The sequence below is a fragment of the Ursus americanus genome, chromosome 26 (genome assembly GCF_024610735.1).
Source record: "Ursus americanus isolate L20-20 chromosome 26, mUrsAme1.1.p, whole genome shotgun sequence".
NCBI classification, from domain to species: domain Eukaryota; kingdom Metazoa; phylum Chordata; class Mammalia; order Carnivora; family Ursidae; genus Ursus; species Ursus americanus.
Genome location: NC_142152.1, coordinates 21957927 through 21970824, shown reverse-complemented (window position 1 = coordinate 21970824; position 12898 = coordinate 21957927). Strand labels below are relative to the sequence as shown.

Sequence of the window (12898 nt, the reverse complement as noted above, 5' to 3'; positions counted from 1 at the left end):
AAACTGTCACAGTTGGCTGACTACTGTTTACTTCTTTCTTCATGCCCAGAGCAGTTTTCTTTTTAAAGCTTTTTTTTTAAAGATTTTATTTATTTATTTGAGAGAGAGAGAGAGAGAGTTAGCGTGAGCAGGGGGATGGGCAGAGGGAGAGGGAGAAGCAGGCTCCCCGTTGAGCAGGGAGCCCCGACACAGGGTTTGATCCTAGGACCCCGAGATCATGACCTAAGCTGAAGGCAGACACTCAACCAACTGAGCCCCTCAGCCACCCCCAGTATTTTTTTAATTAAAAAAAATTTTGTATTATGTTAGTTTGATGTGTACAATATAATGATTTAATATTTGTATATATTGCAAAATATGCCTGGAGCACAGCACATGCCCAGAGCAGTTTTCAAAGTGCTTTCTGTGCTCCATTCCAGTTATTTGCAGTGCCTACTTAGGATGACCCTGAGGCTTTTTTTGTTCTTTTTTTGTTTTTTAATATTAAGAGTAGGTTGTAAGTAGGTTCCAAGCATCTTGATTTTTCTATATAATCTTAAAATCAGTCCCTTGCTTCTTCGTGGAAGAGCAAGTCTGCAGGGAAATCTTTAGGTATTTAGGCAGGAGAACCTCATGTCTTAATTTGCTATTTTGCAGGTGGCCAAGTAGAAGTTCTAGGTCATTCTGTACAGTGTGTTTGTATTTCCTACCTCTGTTAGCTGTTTCTTTTTCCTGCTGAATGAAAAGATGTCAGAATCTTTCCTTCTAAATATCTTTTCTTGGGGCTTCTGGGTGGTTTAATTGGTTAAGCATCGGACTCTTGGTTTCAACTCAGGTCATGATCTCTGCTCAGGTCATGATTTCAGGGTACCGAGATTGAGCCCTGTGTCGGGCTCCACACTCAGCGGGGAGTCTGCTTGGGATTCCCCCCCCCACCCCCGCTCCTCTCCACTGCTCACGCTCTCTCCTCTCTCTCTAAAATAAATAAATAAATAAAATCTTTAAAAAATAAAATAGGGGCACCTGGGTGGCTTAGTTGGTTAAGTGTCTGCCTTCAGCTCAGGCTGTGATCCTGGGGTCCTGGGATTGAGCCCCGCATCAGGCTTCTTGCTCAGCAGGGAGTCTGCTTCTCCCCCTCCCCCCCACCCCACTTGTGTGTGCTCTCTCTCTCTGCTTTCTCTCTCTTTCAAATAAATAAATGTAAAACAAATCTAAAAAAATAATAATAAAATAAGTATCTTTTCTCACCCTTAGAAATGTCCAGACACTTCTGGAACTAAATAGGCTCTATAAGGCTAAATCATTGTATCTCAGTGGAGACATCACTGGCATTTGGGGTGGAACGCTTCTTTGCTGAGCAGGTACTCTCCGGATGTTAAGTGCTCCTGGACACTTGGGCACCGAATGCCAATATCACCCACTAGTTGCTGGGATGGTCAGAAGGCCAGCAGACATTTCCAAGTCCTGTAGGAGGGCAAGAGCATCTCCCTGGCTAAAAGCCCCTAAGTCACCTGGTCCATTCTTTTACCCTGAGATCGGACTTATTCTGTCTCTGAAGTCACACCCAGACACCGTGCCGTTTTGCTCACACAGACCCTGTCCCCGTTGGCGATGTGGAGAGAGGCTCCAGGAGCTCCCTTCGAGGTCGCTACGGGGAGGTCATGCCTGTGTACCGGCGGGACAGCCACCGAGACGTGCAGGCCGGCAGCCACGACTACCCCGGCGAGGGCATCTACCTGCTCAAGTTTGACAACTCCTACTCCCTGCTCCGCAACAAGACTCTGTACTTCCACATCTACTACACGAGCTGAAGGCCCGCTGGCGCAGGAGGCGGGGCCGGGGCAGGCGCACAGCCGGCGCCTCTTGTTCTGGATAGGCAAGAGCTCAAAGTTGAGCGTGAGGCTCCCGACCCTCACGTCCTGCCTGGCATGCCTGACTGTTGACCCCACGTAGCTTTTCCCCCTTCCTGGCTTCCGCAGGTGGTGGTGTAGTGCTCCTGTTCTGTGGTCCCTGACTCACACTCCTCTTGCTTCAGACTCCAGCAAAACTCCCTCTGTGAAGGACCCCGTCAGGCAAAAGCCTAAAGGGAGGTTGGGTGTTATCGTTTACAATCAGGTCTGTTTGGGTCCAGGGTGTTCCAGTTGCTGCTCTCTCCTCTCCCGGAGCCTTTGTTGCAGATGTGTTCAGTGGCACCCACTCTCCACCTTTTGAAAGTTCTGGAGGATGAAAAGCACATTGTCCGTGAAGGAGCCCAGCCTCTTGGATGGAGAAAGCTCCGTCCAGCCTCTCACCACTGCCATATTCCCGCCTGCTGGTTCTTCGTGGTCTGTAGCACAGGCCGGGAGCCCTCACTGCCTTTGGAGGGGTGTCAGTGGTCCCGATTTTGCGGCTCTGCCTCTTGCCCTCCTCTTGCCTTTCCCCACGTCTGTGTCCGTGCCCTTACAGCAAGACCGTCCATGCCGTCTAAAGTGGTGATCACGTAGTCTAACATCTGGGGGGTAACCGCCTCCATCACTTCCTGCTTCAAGAGGTCGTGGCCGGTAGCCAGGGTGCTGGGTTGGAGGGGAAAAGGTGGGAAGTAGGTACTGGATTGATCTCAGAATCCACACCTTTGAAAGTCAAGTGTTACTGCATTACTTTTCTTGTATAATCAAAGAAGAAGGGGTATAATCTGAGAGAGAAGGTTAAAAAAATACAACACTCCCGATTCCCCACCACTCTTTTTTAATCTTTAGGGTAGGGGTGTTATTTAGAAATTTTGCTTCAGAACCCATCGGGTTTCCAGTGTTTCTGGATTTAGTTTCTTGCATTGAGGGCTTCAAGCTTTCAGAGTTCAAAGCCTCTTAGAAAAGGTAATGAAACTTCACTGTTACTGCTGGTGGGAGTTGTTCTTTACCAGGCCAAAGCTTGCATCACCCTCCCCACCCCCGCTGCATGTGACTGCCTTCCCCCCTGCATTAGCCCGGAGGCTGGAGTGCTGGGGGGGGGGGAATCAGTGGAGCAGCAGCGCAGGGCCTTGGGCACAGAAGGCACCACTGTGCTCGTCTGTGCCTCCTTGTTTCTTATTCCTTGTGTAGAGTCTGTTACTGCCTTAGAATTTTGAGGAATAATTCGATTTATTTATTACTTTATTTATTTTTGTAGCACATTTCATTTTGCCTTTGAGACAGTTCTGTCTGTTTCTTAGAAGGCTTCGGTCTGCTCTGAGCCATTGAGGCCCCCTCTTCCGTGGAGTCAGATGACGATTTTAGGAAATGTTAGGAAGTGACAATGTTCCCTTCCTGCAGGTCAGTCCCGGGATGCTTTGGGAGGAATCTGCCCTTCTGAGATGGATGATACCATCTTACCCTGGCACCCCCTGTGATGAATTCTAGGTTGTGAGGGATCCGGCCCAATCGCCCAGATGGAGTGCAGAGGAATTGACTTGCCAATCAGGACATCGTCTGATTCTGGGATTTCAGAGTCCTACTCCGAGGGGTCATCTTCTTCATGACAGTTCCTTTGGCCCATTCCTTCCTGCAGGTGTCTTGCGCCAAGCCTCCCCCCGCTAGGGGGGCAGGAACTCGAAGACCAGGGCCCCTCACCATAGTTCTGTAGTCGAATCTGTGTCCCAGAACAAAGGGCCAGACAGCCTGTACTTTGTGTCGTCCTGGGAGCAGAGCCTCAAGTAGGACAGGATGGTGTGGACTGAGCAGCACCTTACCTCCCTTGTCTTCTATTTCAACGTTTTGTAGAGGACACTGGCCAAAATGCATCTACCTTGTAAGAAATTAGAAATTATTCTAGTGACTGTTTGAGCCACGAAAAGCAGACTCGCTGTGCGTCATGTCATCATCAGATAAGCCGAGGCAGCACTCTTTCAGCGCCGAAGTTGAGTCACGCCTTAGCTAAGTGAGAATAATCCTTATAAAAGAAGTTTCTACTGAGCTGTTCTCTAGTCAGCTCAAGCCTTGCTTATTGTTCCTGTTTATTATTAACTTCTGGCTTTGAGCTGTCAGGCCAGAGCAAGCACCCCAGGACAACACTCTCCGTTTATTTTTGCCATGAGATGCTCGGTACTTATTTTCTTCGGCATCCTAGTTCTGGTGTACTGGGGAAGCCGGAGGGGCCTGTTCCCATCACCTCTGTGTGCCTCTTATTGTCTGGGCACTTTTGAAGTCCTGGACATGGTTACATTTCATCCTGCACGGGCGTGTCTTTGTCCCATTCACACAAAATGGCTACAAGAAGATATTGTCACTATCTGATCCATTCCCTCTTCTACTAAATTTCTGAAATCATCAAACTTTAGGGACCAAATATTACTTGTGGAAGCACATGTAATTAGTGAGAATTTCGCAGCCCAGCAAATCCTCAGTGGTAGTCCTTTCCTTAATCTCTCCCTGCCCAAGTTTATCGAACCAAACAATGAAATCAAAGTCATCTGTCTCACCCTGTTCTCCAGAGCACAAATAAACACTAACCAACAGTCGGAAGAGAGCGCTTTGTAGTGGGGGAGAGACTGAAATTCTCTACACAGAGCGGCTGGCTTCTTCAATTTCTTCAGTTTGTTTAGCCTTGCCACACTGTTGGGGCTTTTAGAAAGGAAGACCTATTTAAAGTGTTAATTTGTTCTAACATTTCATCACGAAAAATGTTCAGCAAACAGAGAACTTAAAAGTAGATAGTAAACACCCTTAGCTATACCCACCACATAGGCTTTAAAATTATAAGCTGCTAATTCATTAAAACAAAAACGATTCTCCCATTCTGTTCCTTTTGACAAGTGTCCAGTTAAAGTGTGTTCCCTGCACAGATATCAGCTCTCCTGTGTCAGAGGACCCCTGATTTTTTAGCAGATTTGTTTCGTTCAGCATGAGTTACTTGGAAGATGGTCCTCCCACATTTAAAAAAAAAAATGTTTCTTGATCTCCATCTTTCAAAAACTCCTGCTGTATTTCCCCTTTCCTCAGGCCAGAGCTTCACTCTTTTCTTCTCGAACTGGCACCCTGGAGGGAGGGGAGCCGGGAGGCTACTCTAGAAGGACTTTAATCTGTTGCTTTACAACAGGTCCTCAAACCTCCGAACTTAAAACTCTATCCTTAGACAATGAATAGCTTTGTGATGGAAGTAGGTAACAACTTGAAATAAGGCCATTCTTCTTCTGCTTCTTTTTTTTTTTTTTAATAATTCATGCACTTTAAAAAAATATTACTTAAGGAAATCTCAGACTTTTTAAAAGTACATATTGCCCCTTATTATGTGTATACGAAAGAGTTAAATCTGAGAGTTCTCTGTCTTTTATTAACCAATGGGATTAGATATTATTGTAAAACCAGTTACAGAAAATATCTGAGTTTAGATGTTTTTGATGAGCCCCACCCAGTTCCTCTTTGAAAGAATTGGGTGAAACCCACATCCTAAAGTGTATCTTTATATTGATTTTTTAAGACCATTTTTCTGCAAAAAGCTGCCTTTTAACCCCGAGGTATATAATTCTAAGGTATGGAGTTGAGTGACCCTACCCTTTACATAAAGGACTATTGTTTCAGTGGAGGGTGAGGGAGGGCAGGAATGAAATAGTTTTGTGAAGCTTGAGGACTGCTTTTTAAAATTGATAGTAAGAAAAAAAAAACAATAGAATGAGGGGAAGAGAGATAAACTGTCAAATGTATTCTGAAATTTTGCTCATATCCCAATTTTGTTTAGTTCTTTGTCTGTATGTCATTAGTTGGAATTGTTCTTTAAGCCAGAAGCTTACTGGTTTTCATTGTGCTTGTTGGAGAAACACCAACCCCCTTTGCTGTCTTTTCCAACGGAATCGACTTTAGGAATCTTTTGTGAGTAGATCTCCTCTACTAAGTGTAATCCCCTGACCCACGGCTGCATTTCCCCTCCCTATTCTCCGGGTCTTAGAGTCCAGTGCCGTGCAAAGGGTGGTGAGACTAGCACGAGGCTGGGAGGGGGTGCAGCTGTGGCCCTGCAGCCCCAGTTGGTTTCGACTGTGGCCAAGAAAGGGATGAAATTGGTTAATTTTGACCAAATCACAGAAGGGCCTCGAGCCACAAGCTGTGCCCCTCTAGGCTGACCTCCCTGTAAGGGGTAGGACTCACCATCTTCTGTAATCTTTGTGGGATGGTCATACACACAGCCGTAAATGGACTAGTTTGTTCTCCCTTTTAAGAGCTTCCATTTAGAATTTCTCCTGGGCCTGAAAGGTCCACTAGTTAAAGGTCTTTAGTCTCTTTCCACCTGGCTAACAGTGTAGAACTCCTGGAAACCTGAATTGGCTGGAAAAGGGAAGAGCACCGTCACTATAGAATCTCAGTGGTTGAAGAGAGTTGGAAGGTGAGTTGGAAGGAAGGTCATTTCATTTCTTCTGTTGTGAGCGGTAGCACATTCAGGGATTTATGTTCTTTAGAGAGCAAGTCATTGCGTTCTTTGTGCGTTGGATTGTGCTCAGGGAGCCATGATGCATGATTCTTTGGGAAGTAAGTAGGGAATGGGTGTCTAAAACCAATCACAAGCTGGGTGCTTTCCAGCAACGCCGTCTGTGATGAGTATCTTCATGGCCAAATACTCAGTCTTCACACAGAATCCTGTCCCTGGGCCCTTATTTCCATATAACTGAGAGATAAGGAGGGAGTAGGCTCCCTCCATTTCTCTCTGATGTCTTGATTATTTACCATATTGTTTAGCATTGGCAGAATGGTATCTAAGGCCTCTGTTTACCTGATTAACCAGAATTGATTAACAGTGTTTGTTGAGAGGGTAAGGCAGTCAGCTTCCGTTAGAAGTAGGACCGGGGAGGGATTGTGACTTACAGTCCCATATTGGGATAGCTGGGAGATTTGTGGGGCTGTCCAGTCGTCAGTTGGAACTCTTGTGAACCTCACCAAGTGAATGAAGGAGGATGTGTCAGTGAGATACTGATGAAGACAACAAATTATTTGAGTTGAGTAATAAATAGAGCAAGCCTTCCATCTACAGGAACTGTTGTCTGTCACTGGCTATACAGGCAACTGTAATGTGAGTTTGGGGCTCCTCAGTGTTCTCAGAAGTAGAAGAACCGCCTGGGAGTTGGTTCTCGGTGGCTGCTTTCCTGGAGAAGGGGGAGGCACCCAGAAAAACACTGCTTTGGCTCAGTGGGTACCTGGTGATGGTCAGTGTCACCCCTTTGCTCTGTCTAACCCATCCAGCACCTGTGAGCACTCCTTTGATATCTACGGAGTTATTTAGATTCTGAGGTTCGGGCAGGATTTGGGACCCAAAGGGTGAGAGAAACTTTGCTAAGTGTCGTGTGGCCAGATTTCAGAAATCACCGCTCCCTCTGAAGTGTTGCATTGTCCCTGCCTGAGCCACGAATGCCACACAAAGCCCCTGCTGTTTGAATCTATTGTCATTAAGCTAAGAAAACCCAGTTGCCCAGAGCCTTGGGATGGAGTTCATTTACAAATAGTCGTTCCCTCACAAACTAAGTCCAAAAGTAAGATGCTGGCTTTGAAATTATTTGTGGTCCTGGTCACTGGTTTGAACTCATGATCTGATTGCCATTATATGTACTTTGATTTCTTTTAGGCCCCAGGCATGTGGACCAGAGTTAATTTCATGGCTCTTCTTTACCCTGAGACTTGAGGAGAAGGTGTCTCAGAAATCTAGATATATAGGCTTAAATTCCATAGTTTTCTGTCCCTTTAAGTACTTATTTAAGGGTCAAATAATATATGTGAAATGATCTATATAGCAACTAAAAGTTGCTATATAAGGTCATGAGCAAGTCTGGAGTTTAGGTTTGGAATATTCTAGCATATAGGGTTCCAGAAGAGCCCTTAGCTAACAGTCAGCTTTAGGAGTTCTCTTCCTGAACTCATTTCTTCACTCAGGTTTGATATCTCTCCGTCGAAAACGTTCCTTGTTGTTGTTGTTGATTTTTAGGTTCAGGCCAAGAATCGTCTGGAAAACATTATCTTAATTCCTTCTCTCATGTCCTAATTAGTACATTTTACTAAGAAATTCTATATTAAAAACTCTACTGACATCCGTTTCTGAGATTATTGTCCCATAAGTGAAGTTGTTTTTATTTAATCAAGCTGAATTATTTCCATTTAGCCACGTTCAAGAGCAAGTCAAGTCTAGAGAAAGCCATCCTGTAACCCATGACTCTGGCGTACCCATTCGCCCTTAGTGATGGGAAGCATTTTGAAATTCTCAGGAGAAATTTGCTTTGTAATCGAAGTGATGGATTTTGAGAAAGCCGGACTTTGGGTAAGGATACTTGGAAGAGAGGGAGGTGCTTGCAGACTTCCTGAACTACTTCATGCCATTTAGCTTGTATTCCTGAAAGGCCTGGTTTGGTGCCATGCACTGAGATCTGTCGGTTGATTCAAAGATGAGTATGCTTTCTTGGCAATATTTAAGCAATTGGCAACCACAAAGGCATTCTTTCCTTACTGTTCTCTACCGTGCATTGGCACTGATGTTACAGAAAGGGGTCCGGAAGGGAAACGGTGTCGCCGTCTTTTCTTTAAAGTAGAAAATAGCCCAACAAGTCATTTATTGCAGTCATCTTGTTTTACGTATCCCCAGAGAAACGCTGTCAACATTTCCTGTGATTTCTAAGAGCTCCGTACCAAATTGTCATTCAATCGTTTTGTCCTGCTGAGTGGGTTTTCCTTTAAAATACCTTCTCTTACCACCCTGTGGCACTGAATGTGTTGCTGTGATACACAGATGATTCCTGAGCTATGGGTCTTTAAATAGCTCAGTTCTTGTGTTTTTATATTATGTAACAGTTTTGTGATGCTTTTGTGCATTTCTCTTTGTCTTCTCTTCCAAGTTTTGAAATCTGTCCTAAATAAACTTTTTCACTATGCACCTGAAACGTTTGAGTTCTATCTTAATGAACCTGATTTACATTTTACATTTTTTAATTCATCTCTGCATTCCTCCTAGACAAAAGGTATTCTATAAACCTATATGAATTATTCTGTAATCTATTGATTATAAAAATTTAAGAAAAATCAACAATTAAGAAAAAAATTGAGAATGAGATTAATGACAGATCTTTCAACTGTGTTTAAATTCATGGCAGAGTATTACAAAATGGGAACCGGGTTTGGCCCAAGGGCAGAAAAAGTGGGTTTAGAGCGATGATCACTAAATAGAACATTATACAGTTTAATCAGTATCTGGTGGTTTCCAGTGATGTTCATTTTCCAATGAACTTCCTGTGTTCAAATTTGGAACTGGTACGTTGGACACCAGGGTAATCATGAACACGGTCTGGGTGATATTAATTCAGTCTATTTTCATTTCAAAAATGACGTCCTAAGATGTCTTAGACATCTCTTAAAATGCTGCCTGTGCACGTCTCTGGCGTTTATTACAAAATGACAAAGACTCCTAATCTGAGCAGGAAGGGTACCACTGAAAGCTTTTCCTCAGTGATATGTGTGGTTCTATGAAAAGCCTGTTAGATCTTTCTCTGCTTTCCTTGCAACATAGTTTAGAGGCTGGTGTATAAAGGAGGAAGAGATTGGAAATAATTGTGAGTTAAATGAATATAATCCGTCCACCAAACTACAGCACAACCAGTAAAAAGCCCGGGCGGACTACATGGATCTAGAGGTCTTTAATGAGTTATGTCTGGGTATGCTGCGTGTAATATGTCACCGCTAACACATAACACATTGAAGTTTATTTTATTTATTCATTTTTAAAGATTTTAGTTTTACGTACTCTCTACACCCAACGTGGGGCTTGAATGCACAACCGCAAGATCAAGAGTTGCGTGCTCCACTGCCTGAGTCAGCCAGGTGCCCCATACTGAAGGTTACTTTTTAACTTTTAAAGGCACTCCTATCAGGGGCTCCTGGGTGGCTCAGTCGGTTAAGCGTCTGACTCTCGATTTTGGCTCAGGTCATGATCTCAGAGTCGTGAGACTGAGTCCTGCTTCGAGCTCCATGCTGGGCCCAGAGGCTGCTTGAGATTCTCTGCCTCTCCCTTTCCCTCTGCCCCTCTCCCTGTTCTCTCTCTCTGAAATAAAAATAAATAAATAAATAAATAAATAAATAAATAAATAAATAAATAAATGACAGACTATGGACTCTGGGAAACAAACTGAGGGCTTCAGAGGGGAGGGGGTGGGGGAATGGGATAGGCCGGTGATGGGTAGTAAGGAGGGCACGTATCACATGGTGCACTGGGTATTACACGCAAGTAATGAATCATGGAACATTACATCAAAAACGAGGGATGTACTGTATGGTGACTAACATAATAAAAAAATATTATTAAAAATAAATAAGTAAATAAATAAATAAAATAAAAATGACAGGGCACTCCTGTCATTTCACTGACCGTGACCCAGCTCGGGGTTACACGCTGCAGCGCTTGACATTCCATCTGATGTGCTTTAACCCATGAGGTTCTGGCTAAATTCTGCGGCCATGTTACTTCACAGGTTCTCCCAAAGTGGAATGATGCCTGCTGGTGACTTTGGAATCGAGAACCAAATAAGTTATGTTTAAAAGTTAGGAGGAGCCGATACAATGAGTCCTTATGAGTATGTGTATGAGCCGCGTGGTCAGTAAGCTTACTACTTCCCTCAACGGATATGTATTTTGCTTTGGAACAAAATCCTATATAGTCTGCTTTGTCCTCAAGTATTTCCTGGCAGCTCCTCTTTACTGTTTTCATCCTTTTAGGAGGATTTCCCACTTCTTAAGCGGTGAAAGACCCTTTGCACTAATTGGCAGCATCAGGCCACTCCAGCGTCTGCCCGTCATCCCCTGGGCCCGCTCCCACCGTGGCTGCAGAACAGGTCTCCCTGTGGCCTCTGACGTCCAGAGTCAGGGATCTGCCAATTGTTCTCCACAGACCTGACAACTGAGGTGGAAATGAAGGACTTTTACCACCCACTCAGCCTGTGGAGAGAGGCCCCTGCTGGAAAATATCCCCTAGACAGGTGATGGTTTTGTTTTGTTTTGTTTTGTTTTTTTATTATTTTATTATTTTATTATTTTATTTTTTTATCAGGTGATGGTTTTGAATCGAGAGATACCTCCGACCCCTGAAAACAAGAACTTAGTTGCAGACCAGGAAGTCACAGAAGAGGTAGTCTTCAAAACCCTTTAGAGAAGCCTAATTATTGCTAAGTCTCACAGCCATTTGGTCTGACCAGTCTGAGCACTTAGGGCAATTTTTGCTCCTTCATGATCTTCTAGGGCCCCCAAAGAGGAGAGACATTCCAGGAGGGGAGGGGGTTGCCAGCCATGGTTGTACAGGAAGGACAGGTTTCCATCTAACAAGCACTTACGGAACAAGGCTAGCCACCTTGCACGGCACGGGGGTAACGGGGGGTCAGGAGTGCAGCCCTAGAGATGCTGGAGGGAACTCTGCTCTCAGGCAGGGAAGATGGTTAGAAATTCTCTCACTCCCTGGAGCACAGCTGAGTTCCTCTAGGAATAAAGAGGGTTCTCCTGTCTCCCATGTGTCCAGCCACAGATCCCCAGAGGAGGATTCCCAATGCTGGAACCAGCAAAGTCTCGGGTCTCCACATCCCTCAACAGCAGGTCAAGCTAACCATGCTGTGACCTGGACTCCACGGAGGGCCCAGGGTTGGAACACAGAGTGACAGCCTCTCTCTGACTCAAAACTGTAAGCCCAGAAACCAGACCGCTCTCCTTTCTCATAAGCTGTGGTCCTTCGGCAAGGCCAGAGCCTCTGCGCATCCCAGCACCCCTCTCCACACACTCCTACCCCAGTTCACCCTGAGGCGGGGGCTGCCTGGGCCTGCCTTGTCTTGCAGCCCCCCAATGCCACCACTTCCTCACAGGCCCGGCCCCCCGAAGCCTGCGGGAGACACCCAAGTCGTTGTAGGCCCTGGAGAGCCCAGGCACTCTCCTCAGGTCTAGGCGAAGAAGGTAGCAAGGATGATCCCCAGCCCCGGTCCTGAGACGAGCCTGTGGTGCTACCAGCTGTGTGGAGCGCTCCGAGGTTCAGGTTCTAGCTTTAAAAGACAAAAGTCTCCTTTATGAAAACATCGTGAGATAAGTTGTTAAGTGTCTGCCTTCGGCTCGGGTCATGATCTCAGGGTCCTGGGACCGAGCCCCACATTGGGCTCCCTGCTCAGCGGGAAGCCTGCTTCTCCCTCTCCCACTCCCTCTGCTTATCTCTCTCTGTCTCTCTGTCACATAAATAAATAAAATCTTAAAAAAAAAAAAAAGGAAGATGGACCACTGTCCTCGTAAAGCCAGTGCAGCCGAGAGCCACAAAGTTTAGTCACTTCCTCTGAGTGGTGCAGATAATCCATGTGGGATGCTTGCAGGAACCCAACACGTTCCAGGTGAGTCACCCCAGAGGAGCCCAGGGTGAGTTTCTCTGGCTTGGACACATTTCTGTTTTTGTGGGGGACGGTCGGGTTTGTCTGAGTTTGGGGGTGGAGGCTCACCCAGGAAGGAGAGCCTCAGAAATGGGACTCCAAGGATCTCTGCTGAGCCCAGAGGAAAACCCACAACACTTGTTCTCTCTCCTCCCAGCCCCCCACAGCTGATGTTCAATGTACATCCGACATATACCAGAAAACTGTTGACCTAGAGGACCGGAACTATGGGAACTTTGAGAAAAATTAATGTAAAGTGAGTTTTGTGCAACAGACGAGGGATGGTTTCGATAATGTTTTGACAACAGAGGCTGTATCACCACTTTACCTGATTTAGGTTTCCTTACAATCCATTAGGCTTTTGCCACCAGTTTCAGGATGGCTGATAGAGTCTCCGGTTAGAGTTAATACTCTGACAGTGTCTAGGAGAAGACCTGAGCTGAAATACGGCAACTCCCAGAAGTCATCTTGGATTGGACAGACAAGCAGATAGGTAACAGACTAAGCATGTTGAACAGGAGAGTTCCAAGTGACCAAGTAAACGTCCCAGAGGAAGTG

The 12898-nt window shown here is 45.5% G+C and overlaps 1 protein-coding gene across 5 annotated transcripts in view; it reads left to right on the top strand.

Annotated features, from left to right (window-relative positions):
- The window catches only part of TMED8 (transmembrane p24 trafficking protein family member 8), a 55727-nt gene extending 43543 nt beyond the window's left edge, over window positions 1–12184 (top strand). For all 5 annotated transcript variants that reach the window (XM_045807739.2, XM_045807738.2, XM_045807742.2 and 2 more), the window contains one exon: window positions 1573–12184. In XM_045807739.2, the coding sequence (XP_045663695.2) occupies window positions 1573–1790 (218 nt within the window). In that variant the 3' untranslated portion in view covers window positions 1791–12184. The remainder of the gene's footprint in view (window positions 1–1572) is intronic.
- Window positions 12185–12898: the final 714 nt, after the last annotated feature.